The sequence below is a fragment of the Cyprinodon tularosa genome, unplaced genomic scaffold (assembly GCF_016077235.1).
Source record: "Cyprinodon tularosa strain WSP-4 unplaced genomic scaffold, ASM1607723v1 ctg137, whole genome shotgun sequence".
Classification (NCBI taxonomy): domain Eukaryota; kingdom Metazoa; phylum Chordata; class Actinopteri; order Cyprinodontiformes; family Cyprinodontidae; genus Cyprinodon; species Cyprinodon tularosa.
The window spans coordinates 1055553-1081903 of NW_024038189.1; the positions used below are offsets into that span (position 1 = coordinate 1055553).

At 35.8% G+C, this 26351-nt stretch overlaps 1 protein-coding gene and 1 long non-coding RNA gene across 2 annotated transcripts; both read left to right on the forward strand.

Moving 5' to 3' along the window:
• LOC119778673 lies at window positions 1-4069 on the forward strand. The gene is made up of 3 exons (XR_005280103.1): window positions 1-461; window positions 3608-3739; window positions 3829-4069. It is a non-coding gene; the product is annotated as an uncharacterized LOC119778673 (long non-coding RNA).
• A 6097-nt stretch (window positions 4070-10166) lies between these two features.
• On the forward strand, window positions 10167-24605 carry LOC119778672 (equilibrative nucleoside transporter 2-like). Its single transcript, XM_038278022.1, has 13 exons — window positions 10167-10322; window positions 13728-13786; window positions 13873-13954; window positions 14033-14172; window positions 14281-14420; window positions 17828-17962; window positions 18557-18654; window positions 18753-18828; window positions 18934-19031; window positions 19194-19302; window positions 21255-21340; window positions 21959-22152; window positions 24451-24605. The coding sequence occupies exons 2-13, from the start codon at window positions 13749-13751 to the stop codon at window positions 24560-24562; spliced, it is 1308 nt and encodes a 435-aa protein (XP_038133950.1). The 5' UTR covers window positions 10167-10322; window positions 13728-13748; the 3' UTR covers window positions 24563-24605.
• Window positions 24606-26351: the final 1746 nt, after the last annotated feature.

Below are 26351 nucleotides of genomic sequence, written 5' to 3' on the forward strand. Positions count from 1 at the left end.
TTTAATCAACTGGTTTCATTTGTTCGCTATATGGAGCGGCGCTGTCATTACTTGTGTTTGTGATAATAAACCAAACAAAAAGCGTCCTAGATGTCAGATTATCCGAAATAAATCCCTAAGAGCGATACAAAAAGGGCAACAACCGAGGACCAGACTCAACTCTCAGCGGCTAAAAGGATCTGGTTGGAAGCAGCAACAGTTTTGTCAAACAAAAAAATACTTTTTATGGAAATAATATTCATCTTCATCATCATCGCGCACACGCGCAAATAGACTTCTGTTCTTCCGGAGCAGTGAAGCCACAGCTGAGTGCCACATCATACGTTTGATTCACCTGGAAACAGGTAGAGCTGAACCTGTTGGCTTCTGGATGAAGGAATCTGCTTTGATCGATTTCTGGCAAATCAGAATAATTCATGGAATGGACGCTCCGTTGGATACATTGGCGCACTGATGATGGTGTAAGTTCTCCGTGTTTTTTTACCTGATGACTTGGAGGCATAAACTATGTGGTGGATTCCTGCTCATATTGGTACGGAAGAGGATTTGGGCCAATGGAAAAAAAAAGTTAAGTAAGTTTTTAATTTAATTTCAGTATGAAATTAGAAAAAACTCAGAATTCTGACTTTTTTTTCCTCCCAATTCTGACTTTAATCTCAGAATTATGACTTTAATCTCAGAATTCGGACTTTTTTTCCTCCCAATTCTGCCTTAAATCTCAGTATTATGACTTTTTTTCTCCCAATTCTGCCTTAAATCTCAGAATTATGACTTTTTTTCTCCCAATTCTGCCTTAAATCTCAGAATTATGACTTTTTTTTCTCCCAATTCTGCCTTAAATCTCAGTATTATGACTTTTTTTCTCCCAATTCTGCCTTAAATCTCAGAATTATGACTTTTTTTCCTCCCAATTATGACTTAAATCTCAGAATTCTGACTTTAATCTCAGAATTATTACTTTTTTTTCTCCCAATTCTGACTTTAATCTCAGAATTATGACTTTAATCTCAGAATTATTACTTTTTTTTCTCCCAATTCTGACTTTAATCTCAGAATTCGGACTTTTTTTCTCCCGATTCTGCCTTAAATCTCAGTATTATGACTTTTTTTCTCCCAATTCTGCCTTAAATCTCAGAATTATGACTTTTTTTCCTCCCAGTTATGACTTAAATCTCAGAATTCTGACTTAAATCTCAGAATTCTGACTTTAATCTCAGAATTATGACTTTAATCTCCCAATTCTGCCTTAAATCTCAGTATTATGACTTTTTTTCTCCCAATTCTGCCTTAAATCTCAGAATTATGACTTTTTTCCCCTCCCAATTCTGCCTTAAATCTCAGTATTATGACTTTTTTTCTCCCAATTCTGCCTTAAATCTCAGAATTATGACTTTTTTTCTCCCAATTCTGCCTTAAATCTCAGAATTATGACTTTTTTTCCTCCCAATTATGACTTAAATCTCAGAATTCTGACTTTAATCTCAGAATTATTACTTGTTTTTTCTCCCAATTCTGACTTTAATCTCAGAATTATGACTTTAATCTCAGAATTCGGACTTTTTTTCTCCCGATTCTGCCTTAAATCTCACTATTATGACTTTTTTTCTCCCAATTCTGCCTTAAATCTCAGAATTATGACTTTTTTTCCTCCCAATTATGACTTAAATCTCAGAATTCTGACTTAAATCTCAGAATTCTGACTTTAATCTCAGAATTATGACTTTAATCTCCCAATTCTGCCTTAAATCTCAGAATTATGACTTTTTTTCTCCCAATTCTGACTTTAACCTCAGAATTAGGACTTTTTTTTTCCTCCCAATTATGACTTAAATCTCAGTATTATGACTTTTTTTCTCCCAATTCTGCCTTAAATCTCAGAATTATGACTTTTTTCCCCTCCCAATTCTGCCTTAAATCTCAGTATTATGACTTTTTTTCTCCCAATTCTGCCTTAAATCTCAGTATTATGACTTTTTTTCTCCCAATTCTGCCTTAAATCTCAGAATTATGACTTTTTTTCCTCCCAATTATGACTTAAATCTCAGAATTATGACTTTTTTCCCCTCCCAATTCTGCCTTAAATCTCAGTATTATGACTTTTTTTCTCCCAATTCTGCCTTAAATCTCAGTATTATGACTTTTTTTCTCCCAATTCTGCCTTAAATCTCAGTATTATGACTTTTTTTCTCCCAATTCTGCCTTAAATCTCAGAATTATGACTTTTTTTCCTCCCAATTATGACTTAAATCTCAGAATTCTGACTTTAATCTCAGAATTATTACTTTTTTTTCTCCCAATTCTGACTTTAATCTCAGAATTATGACTTTAATCTCAGAATTCAGACTTTTTTTCTCCCGATTCTGCCTTAAATCTCACTATTATGACTTTTTTTCTCCCAATTCTGCCTTAAATCTCAGAATTATGACTTTTTTTCCTCCCAATTATGACTTAAATCTCAGAATTCTGACTTAAATCTCAGAATTCTGACTTTAATCTCAGAATTATGACTTTAATCTCCCAATTCTGCCTTAAATCTCAGAATTATGACTTTTTTTCTCCCAATTCTGACTTTAACCTCAGAATTAGGACTTTTTTTTTTCTCCCAATTATGACTTAAATCTCAGAATTATGACTTTTTTTTCTCCCAATTCTGCCTTAAATCTCAGTATTATGACTTTTTTTTTCTCCCAATTCTGCCTTAAATCTCAGAATTAGGACTTTTTTTCTCCCAATTCTGACTTTAACCTCAGAATTAGGACTTTTTTTTTTCTCCCAATTATGACTTAAATCTCAGAATTATGACTTTTTTTTCTCCCAATTCTGACTTTAATCTCAGAATTGTGACTTTTTTTCTCCCAATTCTGACTTTAATCTCAGAATTCTAAATTAATTCTGACAGCTAACAAACGTGTTAGCATCAAGTCGTAGACATGTTTGTGTTAGAGACTAAACTAGCTCTCTTGTTTTAATCACCTTTTGCTCTTCCATTAACGAAATAGCATCACTTTTTACATGCCCTCGCCTAATTCCATAATAAATGTGTCACTGTTCCTCCCAAACAACTCACATCTTTGTCAGTGAAGCTGAGTGCTCCACATCTCCTCCTTCATGATGCCCATCTACATTAAAATCCAAAATTCTGAGATTCAAGTCAAAAGTTTGAGGAAAAAAGTCAGAACTCTGACTTTTTTTCCCCATATTAAACTGTAATAATATTTAAAAACAAATCTAATCTAATCCTGTTTAATTTGAAACTAAATACTTTGAACCATCTGTAAAATAATAGCAATTCTTAATTCTGTCATTTAGAAAACATACCCAGTTATTATCATTATTAATCTGCATATCTTTACAAACCGATCAACATTCAAATATGGAAAGAACCAAAAAGGTGTAACTGGATAAGGCGCCGCAGCACAGTATCCCTTTCCCTGCACACCTATTTCCCTAATGACTTTATGTGCTGCCCATGCAAAACAATCTATTTTAGCTTTTCTACTCTCCCAGCAACGTCTCTGGATTCTTACTGTTGGATTATTCTCCTCCTCATGTCCCTGTAAACTTCCCCAATAATTCAGCATAATTTGTTTTTGTTTTAAATATAAAGGAATCTCCCCAGTTTCCACCTGCATCGCAAAGAGGAAGATATCTTCATAAATGGAAATGTTTTGCACAATGTGCCTGGTTAGGAATGTGTGTTGTGGAGACTCAAATGGAGGTGGGTGCGTGCACCACGGAAGTAAGTGTGCTTCGTTTCACTTTGTTTTTCAGTATTCATTCATGTTCTACATATTAATCAAGTGATCTCACATCATTTGCTTTATTCAGCTGTGCTGTCATAAGTTGTGTTGGTGCTAATAAGCCAAACAAAAGGCCTTCTGGATGTCAGATTATCTGTGATAATCTATTAAGAGCGTCACAAATAGGGCAACAAACGAGGACAGACTCAACTCTCAGCGGCTAAAAGGATCTGGTTGGAAGCAGCAATAGCACGCATGTTAGAAAAGGATAAAAAAATGTAGCAGTAGTGATACTCTCAGAAGAATATAACTTAAATACATGTAAAAAGTACACCTCAGAAAATTAAAATTTGTTCAAAAAATTAATCAAGTAAATGTAACAAAGTAAATATACCATAGCCAAAGGCACATCTCTTCACCTATAAGAAAAGTTAATATAGGAAAACAATCCTCAGCAAAACAATCTGGCTTTTATGAGCAACTTTGTACACGGGTCAGTATAGTTTGGGACTGTTGCATCATTACAGCTAACTTAACAAATGAAAAGATAAATAAATATATAGATGGTCTATACACAAACGGACTAAATTATTGCTACTCCTTGTTTAACAGAAGAAAAACCCACAATGGTCACAGAAACATAAACTGAATCTGACAAAGGTAATAATAAATAAAACTTCTATGAAAATAAAGAAAAGAAACAAAATCAGACATCCCTGCTCATTGCTTTGCTGTTTGTGGATAAACATCATCCCATGCTGCTGAGTTCTTATTATATTGTGGCATTTTCAAACTATTTTGTCAAGAACAAGTGGCGCTGCTGTAGCCACACGAAATTCTGCAGGCAAGGGTTTGGAAAGCTCAGTGACAGCAGCAGGGGGTATTTCATCATAAACCCGCCAAATTATTTCTTGCTGGGAGGAAAAAAAAAGATTAGGTGTTTTGCATGGATTATTAGTAAAATAACACAAAAATTTCAAATACACAATTTAGAAATAAGTTCAATGTTACCTTTATCACTTTTTACACCCTATATTTTACTAGAAGTAAAGGTAGATAAATTAATAGAAAACTGATAAGAGACATTGTATTTAAGTATGGCATAAACAAACGCTGGAGAAAAAGTGATAGAAAAGGTGGGATAGAGGAAGTATAGGAGGAGAAATTAAGAAGAAATGGAAAGGAATGATTAATTACAATATTAAGATTTGGACATACAGGAGTTAACTCCACACTCTTTATGGAAGGGTGAATACTGTGGAGAGCAGGAACAAATTAAACATGTTATATTGAGATGTCAGAAATATGAGCAAGAAAGAAGAGTCAAGGGGAGAGCCTTTGGAAAAAATAAAGATAGGTTTATAAAGATTAGATTAAAATTACTTGATGATGAGTGACACTCCATTCCTATGGCAGCTGATGGTGGTTGTATCCGTCCGATGCTTTTTCATGGTGGTTATCTCCAGAAAATCTGTTAATTTTCTCATTATCTAAAGATAAGAAGAGCTGTTTTCTCATGATAAGAGTAAGAACTGATTACATCGTTCAATACCTCAGCAGTGGGAGAGGATTTATAAGTATAAGTCATGGCAGTCTGTGTGTAATTCTGTGAATAATCCAGTGTTTAACTTTTAGGAAATGAGAAGACGTTGTTGGTTTGATGATTTGTTCCATTTCTGATTCATAAGCAATTAGACCCATGCCTCTGGCGCCTTAGCGCCGGGTGTTTTCTGAACAGCCCCGGTGTCACATAACGGGCGCCGTTTGTAAAGTTAAGCAGTCAAAAATAAGGAAACAATGTTTATGGTTATTTAGCGTATTTAAAATGAAAAATGGGGGGGGGGGGGTATTTTTTTTTTCCCGAAGTCATTTTTTGACTTTGTCTTTTATTTATAAAAAAAATCTTACTTTGTTAAATAAATATTTAGTTTTGAGCTAAATATTTAGTTTATAAATTAAACATTTAGTTTGTTAAATAAATGTTTAGTTCCAAACTGAATATTTAGTTTGTTAAATAGATATTTAGATTATTAAATAAATATTTTGTTTGAAGCTAAATATTAAGTTTGCAAATTAAATATTGAATTTGTTAAATAAATATTTAGTTCAAAACTGAATATTTAGTTTGTTAAATAGATATTTAGATTATTAAATAAATATTTTGTTTGAAGCTAAATATTAAGTTTGCAAATTAAATATTGAATTTGTTAAATAAATATTTAGTTCAAAACTGAATATTTAGTTTGTTAAATAGATATTTAGATTATTAAATAAATATTTTGTTTGAAGCTAAATATTAAGTTTGCAAATTAAATATTGAATTTGTTAAATATTTAGTTCAAAACTGAATATTTAGTTTGTTAAATAAATATTTAGATTGAAGCTAAATATTTAGTTTGAAAATTAAATATTTAGTTTGTTAAATATTTAGTTCCAAACTAAGTTTGTTAAATATTTAGTTTGAAGCTAAATATTTAGTTTGCAAATTAAATATTTAGTTTGTTAAATATTTAGCTTGAAGCTAAATATTTAGTTTGCAAATTAAATATTTAGTTTGTTAAATATTTAGCTCAAAATAAAATATTTAACAAACTAAATATGTAGCTAGCTTGGTGCTAGCTACATATTTTGTTTGTTAAATATTTAGTTTAAAGTTAAATATTTAGTTTGCAAATTAAATATTTAGCTCAAAATATTTAACAAACTAAATATGTAGCTAGCTTGGTGCTAGCTACATATTTAGTTTGTTAAATATTTAGTTCCAAACTAAGTTTGTTAAATATTTAGTTTAAAGCTAAATATTTTGTTTGCAAATTAAATATTTAGTTTGTTAAATAAATATTTAGTTTGTTAAATAAATATTTAGTTCCAAACTAAGTTTGTTAAATATTTAGTTTGAAGCTAAATATTTATTTTGCAAATTAAATATTTAGTCTGTTAAATATTTAGCTCAAAATAAAATATTAAACAAACTAAATATGTAGCTATCTTGGTGCTAGCTAAATATTTAGCGCGGAGGTCTTCAACAGGGGGTCCATGACCCCTAGGGGGTCCACGGAGGTACTGCATGGGGGTCGTGAAAGTTTTGGTTGATTGGCTTTTTTTTGTTTTCATATTCCCCCCTGCAATTTTTTCCACTAATTGAAATGACTTTAAAAACACATTAACATAAATTCTACACATTGAAGTAAACAGATAAATGGAGGCAGAAGATGTTCTTCAGTTGTCAATGCTCACATTCAGCGACACAGGAGCTCTTTCAAGCTGGGCACCGTTTCAATCACAACACCAATCCCATCAACCAGGAATCAGAATCAAAAACACTTTAATAATCCCAATAATCGTTACATTACTCCATCTGTAATAGAGTGACTACAGGACCAGTTTGATATAACACAATTTCATACAATATATACTGTATATTTAGGGGGTCCCCACTCAATCTCACCATCAGTTTGGGGGTCCTTGGCCTGGAAAATGTTGAAGACCCCTGATTTAGCGTGTATGCAAATTCCCTTACTGAAAAGCAAAATGTGAACTGCCAAAGTAAAAGCCTGTGAATCTCTATACATCTCTCTCGGCATCTTCGTCACACTGACAGAAAATCAAAAGGTAGTACATGAAAAATTCCATAAAGGATGGTCCTATTTAAAATCCTTTTATTTGACCTCACACATTTGTTTTAAGAAAGATGCAAAATGTTTAAAGTTATGTTAACCTGCGCCACAGAGCTGCAGCCACGCACGGGGCGTCAGTGCGTTGCCATAGCAACGACTGCTTTCCCTTTCTGTTGGAGGGATAAAGTCGTCCCATTCTCGTTCAATCAAGGTGCTTTCACAACTGCGAGTGAGACTTCATTGGGAGCAGAGATGGGAAGTAACGAAGTACAAATACTTTGTTACTGTACTCAAGTAGATTTTTCTGATATTTTTACTTTACTTTACTACTTATTTTTATGGCAACTTTTTACTTCTACTCCTTACATTTTTACACAAATATCTGTACTTTCTACTCTTTAAAAAATTGGCTCGTTACTTTAGTTTTGAATCATTTCAATGGAGTTACCGTTATTATTTTTCACGTCATCAATACCAAATTCAATCTAATTGGATGGGAATCTACGTTGCATTTGACGCACCACTACAAGATGAATCGACAGATTCGGCGGTATTCATTGGCGGCAAATCATTGCAGCTTGGTGGCGGTGGCGTTAGCATAGTAGCATGGACGACGAGATGATTGAAAATGAACACAACGGAGATCTAGTCCTATTGGCAGACATCCATTTAAAATGTAGGCAACGGCATGAAAAAAGTGGTTTCTACTTTTACTTTTATACTTTAAGTAAATTTACAAGCCTGTACTTTGTTACTTTTACTTGAGTAAAGAAGTTTAATCAGTACTTCCACTTTTACCAGAGTATTTTTTAACACGTATCTGTACTTTTACTCAAGTACAGAAAGTGAGTACTTTTGCCATCTCTGATTGGGAGTGACAGTCGAAAGTTAAGGATTAATGCTTAGGGGGTGATTTGAGATTCAACCGACGACAGAAAAGTGACTAAAGATAAATCAGTCTCTTGTCTGGAGCCGCAGGAGTTGCATAGAGATTCACAGGCTTTTACTTTGGTAGTTCACTTTCGGTAAGGGAATTTGCATATGCGCTAAACATTTAGTTTGTTAAACAAATATTTTATTTGGAGCTAAATATTTATTTAACAAATTAAATATTTAGATTGGAGCTAAACATTTGTTTAACAAACTAAAAATTTAATTTGCAAACGAAATATTTATTTAACAAAGTAAGATTTTTATAAATGAATGAATCACTGGAAGCCTCATTCATTACTCAGAGGTTAATTGTCTCATTATCTCAAGAAATCAATAACTGTTTTATTTACGTGATAACGAGATAATTATCTTATCTCGAGAGAAAACAATTAATGGTTTAACTGGATAGTCATCATCTTGAAGATTTACACTCACCGGCCAGTTTATTAGGTACCCCATGCTAGTAATGGGTTGGACCCCCTTTTGCCTTCAGAACTGCCTCAATTCTTGGTGGCATAGATTCAACAAGGTGCTGGAAGCATTCCTCAGGGAGTTTGGTCCATATTGACATGATGGCATCACACAGTTGCCGCAGATTTGTCGGCTGCACATCCATGATGCGAATCTCCCGTTCCACCACATCCCAAAGATGCTCTATTGGATTGAGATCTGGTGACTGTGGAGGCCATTTGAGTACAGTGAACTCATTGTCATGTTCAAGAAACCAGTCTGAGATGATTCCAGCTTTATGACATGGCGCATTATCCTGCTGAAAGTAGCCATCAGAAGTTGGGTACATTGTGGTCATAAAGGGATGGACATGGTCAGCAACAATACTCAGGTAGGCTGTGGCGTTGCAACGATGCTCAATTGGTACCAAGGGGCCCAAAGAGTGCCAAGAAAATATTCCCCACACCATGACGCCACCACCACCAGCCTGAACCATTGATACAAGGCAGGATGGATCCATGCTTTCATGTTGTAGACGCCAAATTCTGACCCTACCATCCGAATGTCGCAGCAGAAATCGAGACTCATCAGACCAGGCAACGTTTTTCCAATCTTCTATTGTCCAATTTCGATGAGCTTGTGCAAATTGTAGCCTCAGTTTCCTGTTCTTAGCTGAAAGGAGTGGCACCCGGTGTGGTCTTCTGCTGCTGTAGCCCATCTGCCTCAAAGTTCAACGTACTGTGCGTTCAGAGATGCTCTTCTGCCCACCTTGGTTGTAACGGGTGGTTATTTGAGTCACTGTTGCCCTTCTATCAGCTCGAACCAGTCTGGCCATTCTCCTCTGACCTCTGGCATCAACAAGGCATTTCCGCCCACAGAACTGCCGCTCACTGGATGTTTTTTCTTTTTCGGACCATTCTCTGTAAACCCTAGAGATGGTTGTGCGTGAAAATCCCAGTAGATCAGCAGTTTCTGAAATACTCAGACCAGCCCTTCTGGCACCAACAATCATTCCACGTTCAAAGTCACTCAAATCAGCTTTCTTCCCCATACTGATGCTCTGTTTGAACTGCAGGAGATTGTCTTGACCATGTCTACATGCCTAAATGCACTGAGTTGCCGCCATGTGATTGGCTGCTTAGAAATTAAGTGTTAACGAGCAGTTGGACAGGTGTACCTAATAAAGTGGCCGGTGAGTGTATATATATGTTACAGTAGTCCATACCACGCTCCACACCAGTAAGTGGCGGTAATGCTACTAAAAGTTTGTTGCCAACCGCCAATAAATCCAAGAAGAAGAACAAACAAACAAAAAAAAAACAACTCACAATTGTAGCCTATTATATTACTAACTGTAGTTATGCACCTAACCTACCAGCAGGTGGCGACATGGCCACATGAAGCTGGATGAACGGTGGGGATTGTTGAAACCCACACGGGGCTCTCGGCTCGTACTTCCACATGATGGCGGAAGTGAACACTTTCCTCCACCCGCCAAAAGAAACGCTTCATTCAGTTCTTGGCGGGTCCAGGTCTTCTCTAGACCACCGACTGAAAACAGGAGCTCCTCATCCATCCTCAGGTAAGCTGCTTCTCTGTCATTATAACATTTATTTGAGGTATTAGAATGAAGGGGTGTCCATGATCACAACTTAAAACTTCATCAATCCTTCATTTTTTTTCTATTTGTCTTTTGTACGCGCTGTTATTAAAAGAAATATATAACCAAACACAAATATTTAACAGATTTAGACATTTTTAACTAATTTTAAGCGTTAACCGGCTTCAAATCAATTTGATTTAATCTTTAACTACATTTTCCTCTACATTTATAAATAATTTGTGACAAATATAAAAAAAATATTTTTTTCCTTTTGACTTGAGAAACGTTTTTTAATCTAGACGGGCAGTTTTTAGGCTGCTGATTGAAATAAAATCTCATTTAAAGACTTTTTCCCTAATAACCACGTGTAGATTAGTCAACTTCCTGTTTTCTTTGTATTTTTTTAGGCGGTTAAATACAAACAGCCCGCTTCTATCACAGTCTGTTCAGACAGGAAGGATGGTTGTTGGGGAAAATATGAACATATATGTTTCCTCCTGGTCCAAATGCTGTTTATTTAGCTCCAATTGAAGCAAAAACCTCCCTGTTTATTTGTCAGGTTATTATTTAAAGAAAACCCCAATAAAATGCTGTATAAAATTGTTACAGTGCACAGAATTATCTATTAAAACTATGTATATGATAATAAATATATGCTTTCTTTGTTTTACTTTTACTTTGTTTTGTTTTAATATTTCAGTGCATTTCACTGCATAGTTACCTGATAGTGGAAGGCTTTATTCTATCCTGAATCAAGTTAGTGTCTATTAAAAAAAATTATAAAAGGATAGACAGACAGACAGCCTTTATTCTGGACTCATGGTCCAATAAATATATAAGATAAAAATAAAACAATACAGGTAGAAAAGTACAACACAAGAACAAGTTACAATTAGGAGATTTAAGGAGACAGGAATAAGAGTGTCTCCACAGCTTAGTATTGGATTACACTACGTTTGGTGTCACTAAGTGACAAGATAATATCGCTGCCAGATGCATTTAACCTACAGATAAAATTATACATCGACTTTCGTAAAACAGCATGTAAGGTATTGACCCGCAGTAGTCCATCTTGGCCATTTCAAAAGTAGCTGCAAAGCATCATTATAGGCCGCCTGCAGCCTTTGCAGGCTGGATTTCTTTATATAGAGACCACAGATGAGCGGTGTACAGAGATACAATATGCATTAAAATGAAAGAAATGTTGATACAGAAAAAAGAGGACCTTTTTCCTTCATGGTATTAATTTTGACTGTGATTAAAAGAAAACATATTTTCTTTATTATTCTGTATATATTTTATTAACCTAGAGAAGAAGCAGTTATGTTTGTAAACATCATTAGTAGAGAAAGGGATGGGATTTTGGAGAAAGATCATTTGTATGTGCTTGTCTTGGGAAAAACGATAAAGTCAACTATTCAGCCCAGTTAAATAAATGAAGATCGATGGATTTCACTCAGTCTGCATTTTATTTGTATATTTGCAAAGATGGAACAGTTCATCATTGGTAATCAGCCCTGTTCTGATCTGAGCAGCGTTCGTTCCTCCTTACTTACAATAATGGAAAGCAGTCAGAGTCAAAACAAATTACAGACACTTTGGTTAAACAGTAACATGTTATGAATAAACCTGGCTTGTTATGGGAATAATTATGTCCTGTCTGCTAACACCCCTCATTCAGGCATTGTTTGGCCTTGCAGGTGAAACAGACTGCAATGAAAAAAATAAATAGCATACATCAGTATATGAAATAATAAAAATCTAAATTTTCTGATCACAGTGCTGTACTTTTGTTTTTACTTGATATTTTTTTATAAGTTGAAATTGTTGAAAATAAGGATGACTGCAGGGAAAATAAAACAATGAAAGCAATATTTTTATTTACATGGAAAGTCTGATAAAATGTATGTTTGGACCCCAGATTGATTTAGGATTTTTCACAGTGGAAAGGCTTCCATTTCAGTCGATGCAGTCCTGGAGTTATGCTGGGATGGCATCTCCCTTTTTAAATGATCCCCCCCATACCATCCCCTTGACATTTTATTACTGACTGTTTAACATCTCTACTATATATTAACAGTAATGGCGTTAATATTCAACTATCAACATTTGGTGGGCTGAGCAAAATAAATCAAATCAATAAAATTAAGGCCTTAATTGGCATAAAAATAAAACAGTCATGGGTACTTGTTGATGGCCTTTAAAGTTATTTTTAAGAGCATTAAATTTCAGCTACTCATTCCTGTATACCATGCATAGTGCTTTAGGTTAAGCATCCCTCCCCCTTTTTTTTTTAACACCTAGACAGGTGAAATAATTAATAACTAGAGTAGGGATGCACAATATTGGGATTTTGGCCGATATCCAATATGCCGATATTTTAAAACTCATATCGCCGATAACCGATATCGATACCGATGTTAAAGCTGGACAAAAATAAGTAGTCATTGAAAATAGCAGTTTTGTTATCCATTTCTGACACTTTGAAAAATAATATACTCAAATATATTTTCATATGCTGATATCAAATTGATTTTTAAAAACGCTGTATCGATCTATTTTACTTTCAAAATCTCGTGAAATTTCATGTTTCTGTTACAAACTCTCGTGATATTTTGCAAATTCTTGTGAGATTTTGTTAGTAAAATAGATTGATACCGCGTCAATATATCAACATATAAAAATATGGCAACATTTCGTGAATTTTCGGGGGATTTCGTAGCATAACGATGACATATAGCAATATTTCATTAGTAAAAGAGATTGATATGGTGTTTTTAAATGGCAATATATCAGCAGATGAAGATATTGGGATATTTTAATGGATCAATATTTTTTCCCTCGTCTTTAGAAGTTTTTAAGTCTGTAAAAAAATAAGTTTTTGAGGAAGAAGAAGTAGTAGTTATTTTTTTTTAGACTTTAGAAACTCAGAAGCTGATCAAATATCGGGTTAAATATCGGTGGGGTGGCCGATGTCCGATATTCAGTTTTAAGGCCGATACCGATAGGGGGCCGATTATATTGTGCATCCCTAAACTAGAGTGGAAGTAATAAACTGATTAAAGAAAAATATTTTATTTATTTATTATTATTTTTGTACAGTAATCAGAGCTGATTAAGGACAAATTTGCTGTTTTTTTCAGCCTCTGAATGATTTCTACTTCTCTATAAATGACATTAATTGAACAGCAGTGGATGTTTGGCTGCTTTATAGTATAGAGTTGGAAAAGTACAAACTAATAGTGAATATTTCTATATTTATGTTTTTCTTATTTTTACCAGCTCCTCATATGTTATAATCAATAGAGGATGATCCAGACATATAACCAGCAAATTGGCTCTAAATGCACAATAATATTTCACTTCTGAATTGTCTTCATGCAGTAGAGAGACAGAAGCAGCAAAATGTGGAATGAAAAGAAACAGAGTCCACCTTCTGATCGGTGAGGAAGACATCTTGTTTCTATCGATAAACCTTCGATAAAACGATCCCCTCACTGAGATTTTTATTTTATTTTTTCATCTGCAGCAGCCATGCGGTCGCCGTCATCATCTTTATTCTGGGTGTGGGAACTCTGCTGCCCTGGAACTTCTTCATCACCGCCTCACAGGTGCTTTTTATTCCTTTAATCAAAGCTAAGGAAAAATGCACATAAAGCATTTAAAATGTAAATAATTTTTTCTTTCAGTACTTTAATGAGCGCCTCAACGTTACCGACGGCACGGCTGACGATGTGCAGAAAGACTACAACTATGACAGCTGGATGTCTCTGCTCTCCCAGCTTCCTCTGCTCCTCTTCGCTCTGCTCAACTCTTTCCTCTATCAGTGGTGAGTGGAAAAACACAAACGTCTCGCTCATATTTCAGGAAATAATTCTGTCGTATCGTGTTGTTCCTCGCCCTGCTTACGCGCTAACCATGCGCTGATCGCCTGCAGGGTGAAGGAGCGTCTCCGCGTGGCCGTCAGCATGGTCGTCATCTTCCTCCTCTTCGTCCTAACAGCCGCCCTGGTCAAAGTCGACATGCGGCCAGACACCTTCTTTTCGGTCACCATGGCAACCATATGGTTCATCAACAGTACGTTCCTGTAACCGTGTTTCTTTAACCGTCTGGGTCCAGATCCAGATGTGTGCTCATAGAAACTTTTTAATTTGATGTCATGTCAAAGAAAATCTATTTTTCACTGGAAAAAAAAAAAAAAAAAAAAGTTTTGATCTAGACTGGCAGGTTTTGTAGGCTACTGATTGAAATCAAATCACATTTAAAGACTTTTTCCTTAATAACCAGATGCACGCTCGTAGAGCTTTTTGTTCTGGGAAGGTTTTGCATGAAACTTCTGCTTTGTTCTCAATCCAGGATTCCCATGAATCCGTAAAATCCTTGAAAGTTTGTGAGTTAGAAACAATAAGTTAAAGGCCCTGGAAAAGTTCTGTTATAAATAAGGGTGGGTATTGGCAAAGAAGTCGCGATTTACATGCCACGATGCGATTCTATCACGATGCATCATTATACTTGAAATATTGCGATGCATCGCGATATTTTCACTGAACACTGTAGGAAAAAGATCCAGCCCTTACCAGTGGCTGACTGGCTGGGTGTGATCTGGATCGTGTCTTCAACTGATACATAACTGAAAGCAACTGAATTCATACATAGCTGTATTTATTGAAACGACTTTTGGAGGTGTTGCCATGAAAACAAATACTGGACAGAAATGTTACTACCGGTATTACTGGCGTGGACACACTGACAAAAAGATCTTAGGATTCGTCAAACTTAAAATAACAAAATATGGATAATCATTCCCGTTTACATGGCCTCAGTGGTCCTTTAAACCAATGAAACGAAAACATTCAGATGTATATTTCCCCTTTTGGAAATGATCAATTTCATTTTTACCTTCTTTGTTTTTAAAGCCAAAATGCATCCAAGCATCTGACTTGAAATGTGATGGAACCACGGGGCGAATTTTCATAGTGTCCTCCATGTTTAATTTCATGACTCGTCTCAGTATCCGGAAATGCTTGTGACACAAAGCAGCGGGCGTCAACTCATCCGCAGCGACATCTGCTGGACTGGAAGTTGTATTCCACTTGGTTTGGCTGATGTGCGCCAACCATTCATGTATTTTATTTGTTCTTTTTTTTATTTTATTTTTTAATAATCGATTCTTGCCTTCAAGAATCGATGCAGTAGATCACAAAAATTAGAATCGTGATGCATCGTCATGATGATTATTTTGCACACCCTTAGTTATAAAAGACAGTAGGGGTGTGATCTGACATGGATCACCATATAATTTATCCCAAAAAACCAAGATGGTGCATTGCGATTTTTAGTGATGATGTAGCTCTGGAAAAGCTCACGACATCTTGTTGCTCTGCTGTGGCCGATGTGGCTGTTTGACGTGTGCGTCACACCGCATACATTGATCTGCACTCCTTAAAGGGAAACGCCATTTTTTTTTTTACATTGGCCTCTTGATTTAACGTTATTACATCTTTTTCTACTCACCCATCTGAGTTTTGTGTCATTTGGAGCCGTTCTAAAGATATTCCGTTAGGTTATATCCAAGTAACGTCTTCCTATGGGCAACGACTTGAAGGCACAAACTAAACTGTTAATTTATTTTTTATGATACACCAGCATTCATAACATGTAGGCGAATCACTGTCCCCCAGACATCCGCCGTTATATTTTTCATGTTTATATTGTTTTTAAAACAAAGCGACGCATGTATGACGCTGCAAGGTACAGCAAGTGAGAGATAGTGAAAGCTACACTAAAAGATGTTCGATTGTTTGAACCATCAACACAACAGACTCAGGAGACAGGAAGAAGTTTGAAAGGTTAAAAAGAAAAGCAACAGTTATGACTGAAGAAGGACCAGGTTCAGGATTACACCACGGAAGATGAAGTTTCCCCTGGAATGAAAGGAGGTGCATGAGTGAGGAAAGGAGTAAGGAGAAGGATGAAGATGATGATGATGATGCTAGGGAGGGTTCAGCCAGGGCTCGGGATGAACAGAGGAAAGTTGGAGGCAGGCAGGTTGAAGGAAGGGTGGATCACACTCTACATAGGTTGTTTTTTCTTGCAATAAGTGCATTTTTTTCTTGAATTGGGGAGATAATTGAGACACTTTGCCAATAGAACAAGACAATTTAAATTTAAAATAAGAAAACACAATTGCATTGTCTTATTTCAAGTGCAAATTATCTAATTATCTTATTTTAAGACTAAAAATACTAATTCCATTGGCAAATTATCCCATTTACTTACTCAAATTAATGGTAAATACACTTAATTTAAGGCATATTTTCTCATTTTTATATGGTTTTTGCAGTGCAGAAAGACTGTCAGCTGATGAAGGAGCATTCAGATATTGAGATGGTTGAGAATAAATGAGAATGAGGTCAGGAACATAGAGGTTGGTTCTAGAAAGTTTGCAGGAGAGCCGTCACTACCCGATCCGTCCCGGAAGCACGATCCGTTTCGGCTCATTCGCTCATCCAGATATACATCCTCAATTTTATTTTGTTTAGAATACCTAATTTGACGTTTTCCCTCCCCAAAAAATGGTAAACATACTAAAATATAATTTTTAAAGGTTAATAATGTATTTCCTGAGAAAATAAATGCCTTAAAATCCTTTCATCACTCGTCTCTGCCGGATCTGCACCGGAAACGGGATCCTACGCTACTTCCGGAGGCTAACTTTTTCGATTTAGTTTTATGTTTTCGTTTTAACCTTATGGTATATAGTGCGTAACCTAAAGAAAGAAACAACCAAAATACAGATTAAGATGGTTTAATCATATTTTGCCGGACTGATCTGAGCATGTCCCATGATGACGCCAGAGAAGCAGTTTAACTGAGAAAATGTAAAAAGCATCAAAATTGTCTCACAAAAGTCATAAAACATTTTTAAAAATGTATGTTAGCATTCTTTAATGAGTTAAGGATAGGAATAAGTAATTTTAGTACCAGAATTACATTCTTTATGGCAACCCGGAAGTAACCCTGTGTACCAGCGACCTCTAGTGGAGGAAAAAGGCAGTGCATATGCAAAAAACAAAAAACAAAAAAAAACCCCAGAACTTTGACAACTAGTGTTGATAAAACTCCTTCATAGGTGCAGGTTTGAATGGTTCAAACAGAATCATCACTTTTATTTAGTTTAGCAAATCCCCACGTTTAAAAAATGCTCAATAAAACTATCCTAACTTAGACTTAGACAACTTTTATTCTCATTTTGTTATACACAGTGTACACAGAACGAAATTTCGTTTTGAACATCTCTCATGACATTTCCATTTTTTAAAGTTCAGCAGTCATCAGATGTATACAACAAAAACAAAGCAATGATATGGTAGTTCAGATCATTAAATATATTTGGTGCAATTCTGCAGTGTTTTGGTTTGGTGTTGTCACTAACGATCAATGATTCATTCTCTTGTTGTTGTCTCTCATGTGTCTGTGTGCAGTGTTCGGGGCCGTGCTGCAGGGCAGCCTCTTCGGCGTGGTCGGCATGTTTCCTCCTCGCTACAGCACGCTGTTCATGAGCGGTCAGGGTCTGGCTGGGATCTTCGCTGCCGTCGCCATGCTGTGCTCCATCATGAGTAAGAACAGAAATACAGCAAACAAATACATCAAAGTTTCAATAAAACGTTATAATTATTATATGACCTTTTTTGCAATAATTAAATCTGATTTTGTTATCTTTTAAGGGAAATAAAAATAATGAAATACTTCTTTTTAGCTACAACATTGTTGAATGAGTAACATTCCAAAACACTGCAAAGATTAGGAATTTCTCTATCTTCATCCCTAAAAATCTACATTCGCAAGTGGAAAGAGGGTAGTGGCTAAAAGAAGCAAGATAGGAGGGGGGGGGGAGAACATGATCGATACTCTTGCAGACATGTCGATGCATTAGATCGTCGGCTGTTGGATCAATGCATCGACACAAAACGATTGTTAATAAAACCACTAATAGCAGCTAGCTGTTAGCTATTTTCTGCCATTAGTGATGCAAAAATGTGAGTTGGTTTGAGATTTGTAAGGATCCTCAGCTGGTCATGATGCCTACCATGGATCAATTTCCTAATTCCAGTAAAATCACAAGGATGTTAGCTAGTTATGCTGAGATGACAAAACTAAAACTCAACACAAAACAAAAAAAAAACAAAAAACAAACACTTGTTTCTCTGCAGGCAAAACTGACACACAGTCTGCTGCCTTGGGATACTTTGTCACTCCATGTGTGGCCACGTTGGGGACTCTACTCTGCTACCTGCTGCTGCCACACCTGGTGAGTCCTCAGATCTAAAGAGCATTTATCTGCACTTAAAGGGCATTCTATTAAAGATACGTCTATGCTTTTGCTTGTCCGTCCTCTTTCTCTTGCAGGAATTTGCTAATTATTATCTAAACAGAAATCAGGCTGATAAACTGGATCTGTCTAATAAGCTCATGAGCAGCACAGGTTGGTTTAACTTAGACTGACTTAAAGTCATGTCAGCTGGTTTAACATTACTGTTGTTTAGGATGTGAGTGATCTTTGAAATATTTTGTTTTTTTTCCTCTGTAGACAAAATTGCCTTGAATGGCAACGTTAAAGACCTTGAAGCTAAAGGAGTCCCAGAGGACAGTGGTGAACGTTCTTCTGTCTTTGCCGTCTTTAGGAAGGTAAACTTGTCTCCTAAGAGCTTTACAGTTTAACCTTGGATGAGTTGACCCTGATTAAACGTCTCACTGTTCTGATTATGGCGAGGGAAACCTATTTTTCTGAGTTTAAAAGTCCTTTGTTGCCTGGTGCGTCTCATTTAGCAGCTGTTTCCTGTCTGACAGATCTGGGTGATGGCTCTGTGCGTGACGTTGGTGTTCGCCATCACGCTGTCGGTGTTTCCTGTTATCACCGTCCGAGTGAAGACCGTCTACCCGGAGAACAGAGACTGGGGTGAGACGACATTCATCAAACAAAGGAAACGGACGTTATTATTTTAGGTCCCATACACCCTTAGGCGATGATATTATAATAAAAATACATTTTTTAACTGAAAAGGGTTTCCGCGGATCATTAAAAATGATTAAAAGTCATTAAATTATTATTACTTAAATTAAGGGAATTAAAACTAATTGAATGCGATTATTAAATGTGGCATTTAAAATGCCTATTTAAAAATAAAAAATAAATGTTTATAAAAAACTATTTTGTCAGATATATCATATGGAGGGAATATTTTGCAAAAATATTTTGTTAAAAAAAAAATAGCATGTTGTACACAATGTTTTGGCATTAAAATTGGTTCTAAGAGCGTTAAAAAGCAGCATTCAATTGGATTTAATCATTCCCATATAAACCCTGATGAATTAAGTTGCTAGTTAATTCACTTTAGAATTTACATATAGTTGTTTTTATATTTTTCAATTTTGAGCTTTTATGAAACATTACATAATAATTGTTTACATTTTGGATTATGACCATGATTTTTGGGTAGTTTTAATATGTAATTTATTAAATGACTATTAGCAGGACAATAATTTGGTCATTTTTTAACAATTAAACATAATAAATCAATTAAACAGATGATGAATCAAGTAAAATACAGTTGGGATAAGCTTTACCTGATATATCATATAATTTCTTTCTAAGAAGTTTATTGATTTTAAAATTGAAGTGTTAGTTACCTAGAAGGTAATTAATGTTAAACCTAACTTATTTTGGGTCTAGTTCTAAGATGAAAAAGCTGCTACCTGACATGCTATCTATCAAGGCTAACTGTGATTAGCATTAGACGCTAATAATGTATTTTTCTCTGCTCTTTCTACTTTAACTCTGTAGCTAAAGTCTCTAAAATGAGATTACATTACTTAAAAACCTTTTTTTTAAATTAAAGCTGTTTATCAGAAGCCTCAAACTGAAGCTGCGGTTCTTATAAGCTATCGCTAGGTTTAGCCAAGGCGGCCATATTGGATTCCAATTTATGAATGATGTCTGAAAGTAAGAGTCCAAAACAGATTAAACTTAGGTCTTCATCTACCTCAGGGATATTTTCAAAGCTTTAGTAAAATAAATATATGTAAATATGTCGTATTTACCGCATGATCTAAATATTAAACTTTCAAATATGTCTTTCACTGTAAATTGATATTATTACTGCAACAACAGTTATATTAAATCAAATGAAACTGTAAAGCCTCTTGGTTTTATTCAAGATTTACAGGCTTTTTTTGAACAAAACTATTTAAAAAAATGATAACCGTAGACCATTTTAACTTTAAGTAAATTTTTATGTTCGAAAACAAAGATGAAATAAGTTTTTTGGAAATCAGGACTACGTGTGAAATTGGCGTTTGCTGACGTCGTGATAAGGTTTAGACTGAAAAATATAAAATTATATTTAGAGTTTATGGTTTAGACTTAATAATAAATTATATTTAGAGGTTTTTAACTGGGAAATGTGAACTTCTGAGAAATAAACAAGGAAAAATTAATTTCCAATATATTTTATTTAACCACCCAGAGCAGAATATTTTCTTTCTTTTGCTTCAGGGATGCAACACATCAACCTTATTTAAAATGTACTCTGGAGTGGTAAATATATACCCATTTAATAAGAATATTATTAAAAAAAAGGTTTTCATATAATGTATGATTGTTTTTTGGAAAAGGTGCTTTTAATTTGTGCCTGAGCTACTGAATAATACTGTATAACATGTTGGCAAACTACTGTGCTAAATCAGTTTAAAAAATATTTTTTTGTGTATTTATTGTCCTAAAATCTAACACTGGCTGATTTCTTTCTTGGATGCGTTTCTACAGAAGCCCAGAGGAGACAAACCAAACCTAGATGGTTCCATGAGACTAGGTTGTGATTTTTTTGTCTTTTTTTTTTGGGTGTCTTTCAGACAAAGTGTTTACCTGTGTGTGCTGTTTTATCGTCTTCAACCTGATGGATTTAGCCGGCCGCAGCGCCCCGTCGCTCGTTCAGTGGGTGAGTTTCAGACTTGCTTCTAGGATGTTCCTCCTTTCTATCCAACAGCTGAGGCTGCAGCATATGTAGACTGCTGTCGAAAACAGTGAAGTGTTTGAGAGGATCCTTTGAGGGAAAATTTTTACATAAAATTTTAAATTTAAGAAAACGGTTTTGAAAAAAAAAAAAAAAAATTCATTGGTAGAATTCTCTTATGACAGAAAAAAGGCCACGATTCACACCATTTTATCATCCGGAGGGGGGAAACATTAAATTACTAAACCAAATTCATACAGCTGTCTTAAACACTTCATACATTCAGCAATGCAATGTCACAATTCCGTTATCCCCCACCTTCAGTCCATTCTAGGCGGCATTTATACTTTCCACATCGCGCTGTGCGGATGCACGTGCACGACTGGACGCTCTTCCTGGAAATCTCTTAGCTTATGACCTGATTACGTGCGAGTCAGCCAGTAAGAACCCTGTTTTTGCCAAGATTCGTACGTGACTTCCAGTATGTAGACTCCCTGTTTACATGCTGCCAGATATTTATATTCTATAGTTTCTTGATGCAAGCTAGACAGTTTATTAAAGCGTCGAACTGATTTCTGACTGAATCCACCGATGCTTTTGCAGCCGTCCAAAGAGAGCCGTCTGTTTCCTGTCGCCGTTCTGTCCCGCCTGATCTTCGTCCCACTACTTTTGATGTGCAACATCCAAACCTCAAAGCTCACCTTCCTCAAGCACGACTGTTACTTTGTTGTCATCATGGCGCTCTTCTCCTTCTCCAATGGCTACCTGGCGAGCCTCTGCATGTCCTACGCTCCACAGTGAGTACTACGCATCATAAGAGCCTCCCTTTTTCTCTCTGAGAGCTTTAGAAATGGCAGCACTGAACAAAAATATGTATGAAAAAGCAGATAAATGAAGCTTTGGGATTTAGGAACAGGCTACTTACTATTATTGAGGTGTACAAGGTTTTTAAAAGGTGATAACAAGAAGGACAGATTTACAGAAATATTCATGCTCTCAAAATAAAAAGTCTTTTAAGGCAGTCATGACAGGAAGACTAAAGGTTCTGTTTTAAAACTGTCTGTAAAGGAGCAGAATATAGGCTAGCTGACTATTTGCGCAGGTAATTTCGGCCTTATGTCCTTCTGTTACTCTATAAATTATCCTTGAATGCACATTTTTGTGCAATAAACACTTTGCTAGATTAAGAAGGTTTTAGTGCAAAAAGTTTGCGTGTCTGTGTATCAAAATCAAAAGAATAGCGTTAACATTCATATAGCTATAGTAATCTGTATGTATTTTAACAACACTGAGAATAGTTTTTGATTTTCTGATAAGTTTAAAATAAATTAGTAATGTTTTTAAAAAAGTTTAGAACTAGGGCCGTGCATCTTTGGGATTCCCATGATTCGATTTTTCCCCCCGATTCTTTTAAATCCAAACGATTCGATTCAGAAAAGATTAATTTACGATTCAAAACGATTCTCAGGATCTATTCCAGTCTGCTGGCATGAAAGAAGAGTACATCTATAAAGAAATTATCATTTTAAATGTTTTATTTACCTATTGCAATAATGTAAACACCGTAAGGTAAATTCTACCAACAACTCTGGGTGACGTCTTTCGAGATAAGAACGGGGATTTGAAGTATTGAAGTATAATACTTCACTTTACCATTGCAATCTGTGCAAATCGCATGAGTCATGTCAAGCCCATTCTTACCCGGGCCGGGTTGAAGGTAAAATCCAGTGTTTCCAAATGGTTGCTTTTAAAGACCGCAGAGGCGGTTTAATTTTTCTTTTTCTTCGTCCTCCGTACTTTAGCGGCAACAAACACAGTAGCTCACACAACACTACCCACCCCTCTGTTGCCTGCTAGGCTAACAGTTGCATGCCTGTGCATAGCTCACGCTGCTCATTGGTTTCGCCAAACACTACGGTGCCTGATAAGGCACATCTGCACACACAAAAAAAATCATTTAAAAAAAAAAAAATGAGAATTTTAGAAACGTGATTTCAGCTCAAATCGATTTTTTTCTTCCCTAACCATAGTTATAACACCTAAAGAATGTCTTGCCACCCTAAACAGACCAGTTTTTATGTGAAATTTAATTTCATATAAAATATTTCACAATTTTGTTGCTTTTTTGCTCTGTAAGGAAAAAAAGTTAAAACAAGACGACATGAGGACGTTAATTAATCTACTGGAAACACAAAGTAGGGCGGGAACAATTACTGAAATGATCCAAAACTAATTCAGTAATTAATATAATTAATATTTAGTAATTAATTAACTAGAGTAAAGAGACTATAGTTCATGACATTGAATGAAGGTTCAACGTGCAAAAAATAAAATACTTTGCATTTAGATAAAAAATTGTCTTTAATCTAAGCTTTATTCAGAACTCCTCAGGTTACATATTTTTAACGTCACCTAATTTAAATTCTGTATGAACATCTTTTAGGCACCTTTGGCTGTTCAATTATTAATCAGTTATTAAATAAAATCTCCGGCAGATAAATCAGTTAGCAAAAATAATCCTTTGTTTCATCCCTAGTTAAGCACAGGATGCATAGAAACTAGTTTTTGGTTTCCATTTGCTCTACAGAGCTGATAAGACATTTATCAGTCTAAAAGGGCTTTAAATGCTATTGACTAAGGGATGTATTCTTAGATAATTTGTAAATTTGCTTGTTTAGTGCTGATGTGACCAGCCCACACCTAAACTTTTCTAAAACCTGATGTTGGAAACCTAAAACTATTAGACAGATAATAAAGAGCTCACTATGAGAACCCAGCTGCACTAAAAGATAACAGTGAAAGGCTGCTAAATAAATAAATAAATAAATAAAAAATTCCTATAAAAACTTTTCTTAAAATCTCCCAAATGTTGTTTAAAGCTTCCCAAATTTCAGTATCCATTCAAATAGATTTTCCCAAAGTGTTTAAAATAAGCATAATCCGGTGGAACTTTTCCAAGCTGTTGTGTGATATTTTTGATCCACTGGCGCCACCTGCTGTACAACATGAAAATGATCAATATTGGAGCAAACAAGCTGTCAAAGTCAGTCAGCTTCATGTTGGCTTTGCTGATCAGACTCTTCTTCTGTTGGTAGGTTGGTGAGGAGCAGAGACTGCGAGACGGCCGGCTCTCTGATGAGCTTCTTCCTGTTTCTGGGACTGGCTGTGGGAGCATCTTTTTCATTTCTGCTAGGAGGACTAGTTTAGACTCAGGGAACTTGGACATCCAAGAAAAGCACTTAAACGGCTCTCTGCTTGTATTTCTCCTGTTTGCATATTAATGTCTTAATTGTCCTGTCAGATTTTAAAGGTGCATAGTCACATTATATGCCTTTACAAAAACGACGAAAAACCATTTGATGATGATGAAATGGTTTTGTATTCACCAATCGTCCATCCTGATGGTGTCCAGTCCTGTTTGACCGGAAATCAAGTTCCTGCAATGTGGGATGAGCAGGCATGAACAAACGTGACGCCATCTGCTGGCAGTACAGCAGAACTAAAGTTGGTGTAGACTAAAGCCGGGCATACACTGTACGATTTATCTTTTAGGGCCGATTCTCCAGTCTGGCGAGAATTTTTTCGATCGGGCCGAGTTTCCGCTCGTGTGTCCTGTGTCACGTAGTGTACAGGCGGGAACGAGAGATGATCAGCCTGTCATGACCACCCCCTTATCAGGAATCGTAAAGTCGGGAGAAAATCAAACATGTTTGAAATTCAGTCGGCCGTCATGAGCTGTTCGTGCACAAATCCTTCTGTTGAGGCGGAGCTACAGGCCAATTTACCAGAACCTCGACCACTGCTCATGAGCAAACAAGGGAGTTCTTCTTCTTCCAGGTTGGCGAGTCAGACCACAGGGTTTCTTAAAAAGTCTTAAAAGGCATTGAATTCTTCTAAATAAAACTAAGGCCTTAATTTGTATTAAGATGTCTTAAATCAGTCTTTCGTAGGTCTTAATTTTTAAAACATAAATAGGATTATTTTTATTATGATTTATTTTTGTAATCTAAATAAAACATTAAAAAATGATGGCTCGCCATTATTGGTTCCGTCCCGATAGCGGAACCAATAAAGCGTTGTTGCGGCCGGGACATTTGGGAGATGCACCATTAACTTTTTGTCTGGAAAATATGAGCAAGTGTAAATGGAACCAAAATTGTTTCCAGCCAAGAGTTTTCTCCATGGCTAAAACCAGGGAACATACATGAGGCTCAGTGGATTCAGTGCAAGAAGTCATTCAAGCTCAGAACGATGGGAATTAAGGCAGTGGAGTCACACATGCGAAGCACGAAACACAAAGCGTCAAAATGGAGTTAGAGAGAAACAGCCGGTATTTCTCAGTTTAGTTCCACCCTTGTCTCTGCAACGCCTCCACTTATCACCAAATCAAACATACTAAGAAAACCATACAAAGAAAAATAGCTGCAAAAAAGACTTAGCACTGGTTATGTTGGGGCTTTAAAACTGATTTGTTTTGTTCCCTGCTAAAACAAAGTTTGTGAATTCAGTTAAATAATTGTTCAAATATATCTGTCATTTGTGTGTTTTTAGCTTTCTTCCTGTATGGGAAGCTTTTCAACATTAGAAACATTAGTGCAGTGGTTTATGTTAAAATAAACCTTTGGGTTAAGTTGTCGCAAGCAGGTTTTTCTTATGTTTCTTGTGAATTTGGTCTTAAATGTTTATTTCAAGTGGCATTAAAAAGTCTTGAATTTAACTGGCCTTATGCTGTAGGAACCCTGGACCAGCGCCATCTCTCGGTGTTCAGTCCAAAGTGTGGTTTTTAGACGTACAGTGTGAGCAGGTCGATCGCATCAGAGCGTCGGTTCTCACACTGAGCTATGAACTTTTAAACCCTGCGGTTTGGTTGTACAGTTTGAGCTGAAGCTGCGTGCATAGATTGAAAATATATCGCAGTGTACGCCCGGCTTAAGATTAGCATCGCTGTCACTAGTGCCAGTATTGATGAGGGTTTTTACTCTCGTTTCCACCGACT

Excerpts from the sequence above, each read along its gene's own strand:
- LOC119778672 (XM_038278022.1), top strand. The coding sequence starts at position 13,749 with ATGTGGAATGAAAAGAAACAGAGTCCACCTTCTGATCG. Across the intron at positions 17,963-18,556 it reads CATGCTGTGCTCCATCATGA|GCAAAACTGACACACAGTCT; the intron begins GTAAGAACAGAA and ends GTTTCTCTGCAG. Across the intron at positions 18,829-18,933 it reads TAAGCTCATGAGCAGCACAG|ACAAAATTGCCTTGAATGGC; the intron begins GTTGGTTTAACT and ends TTTCCTCTGTAG.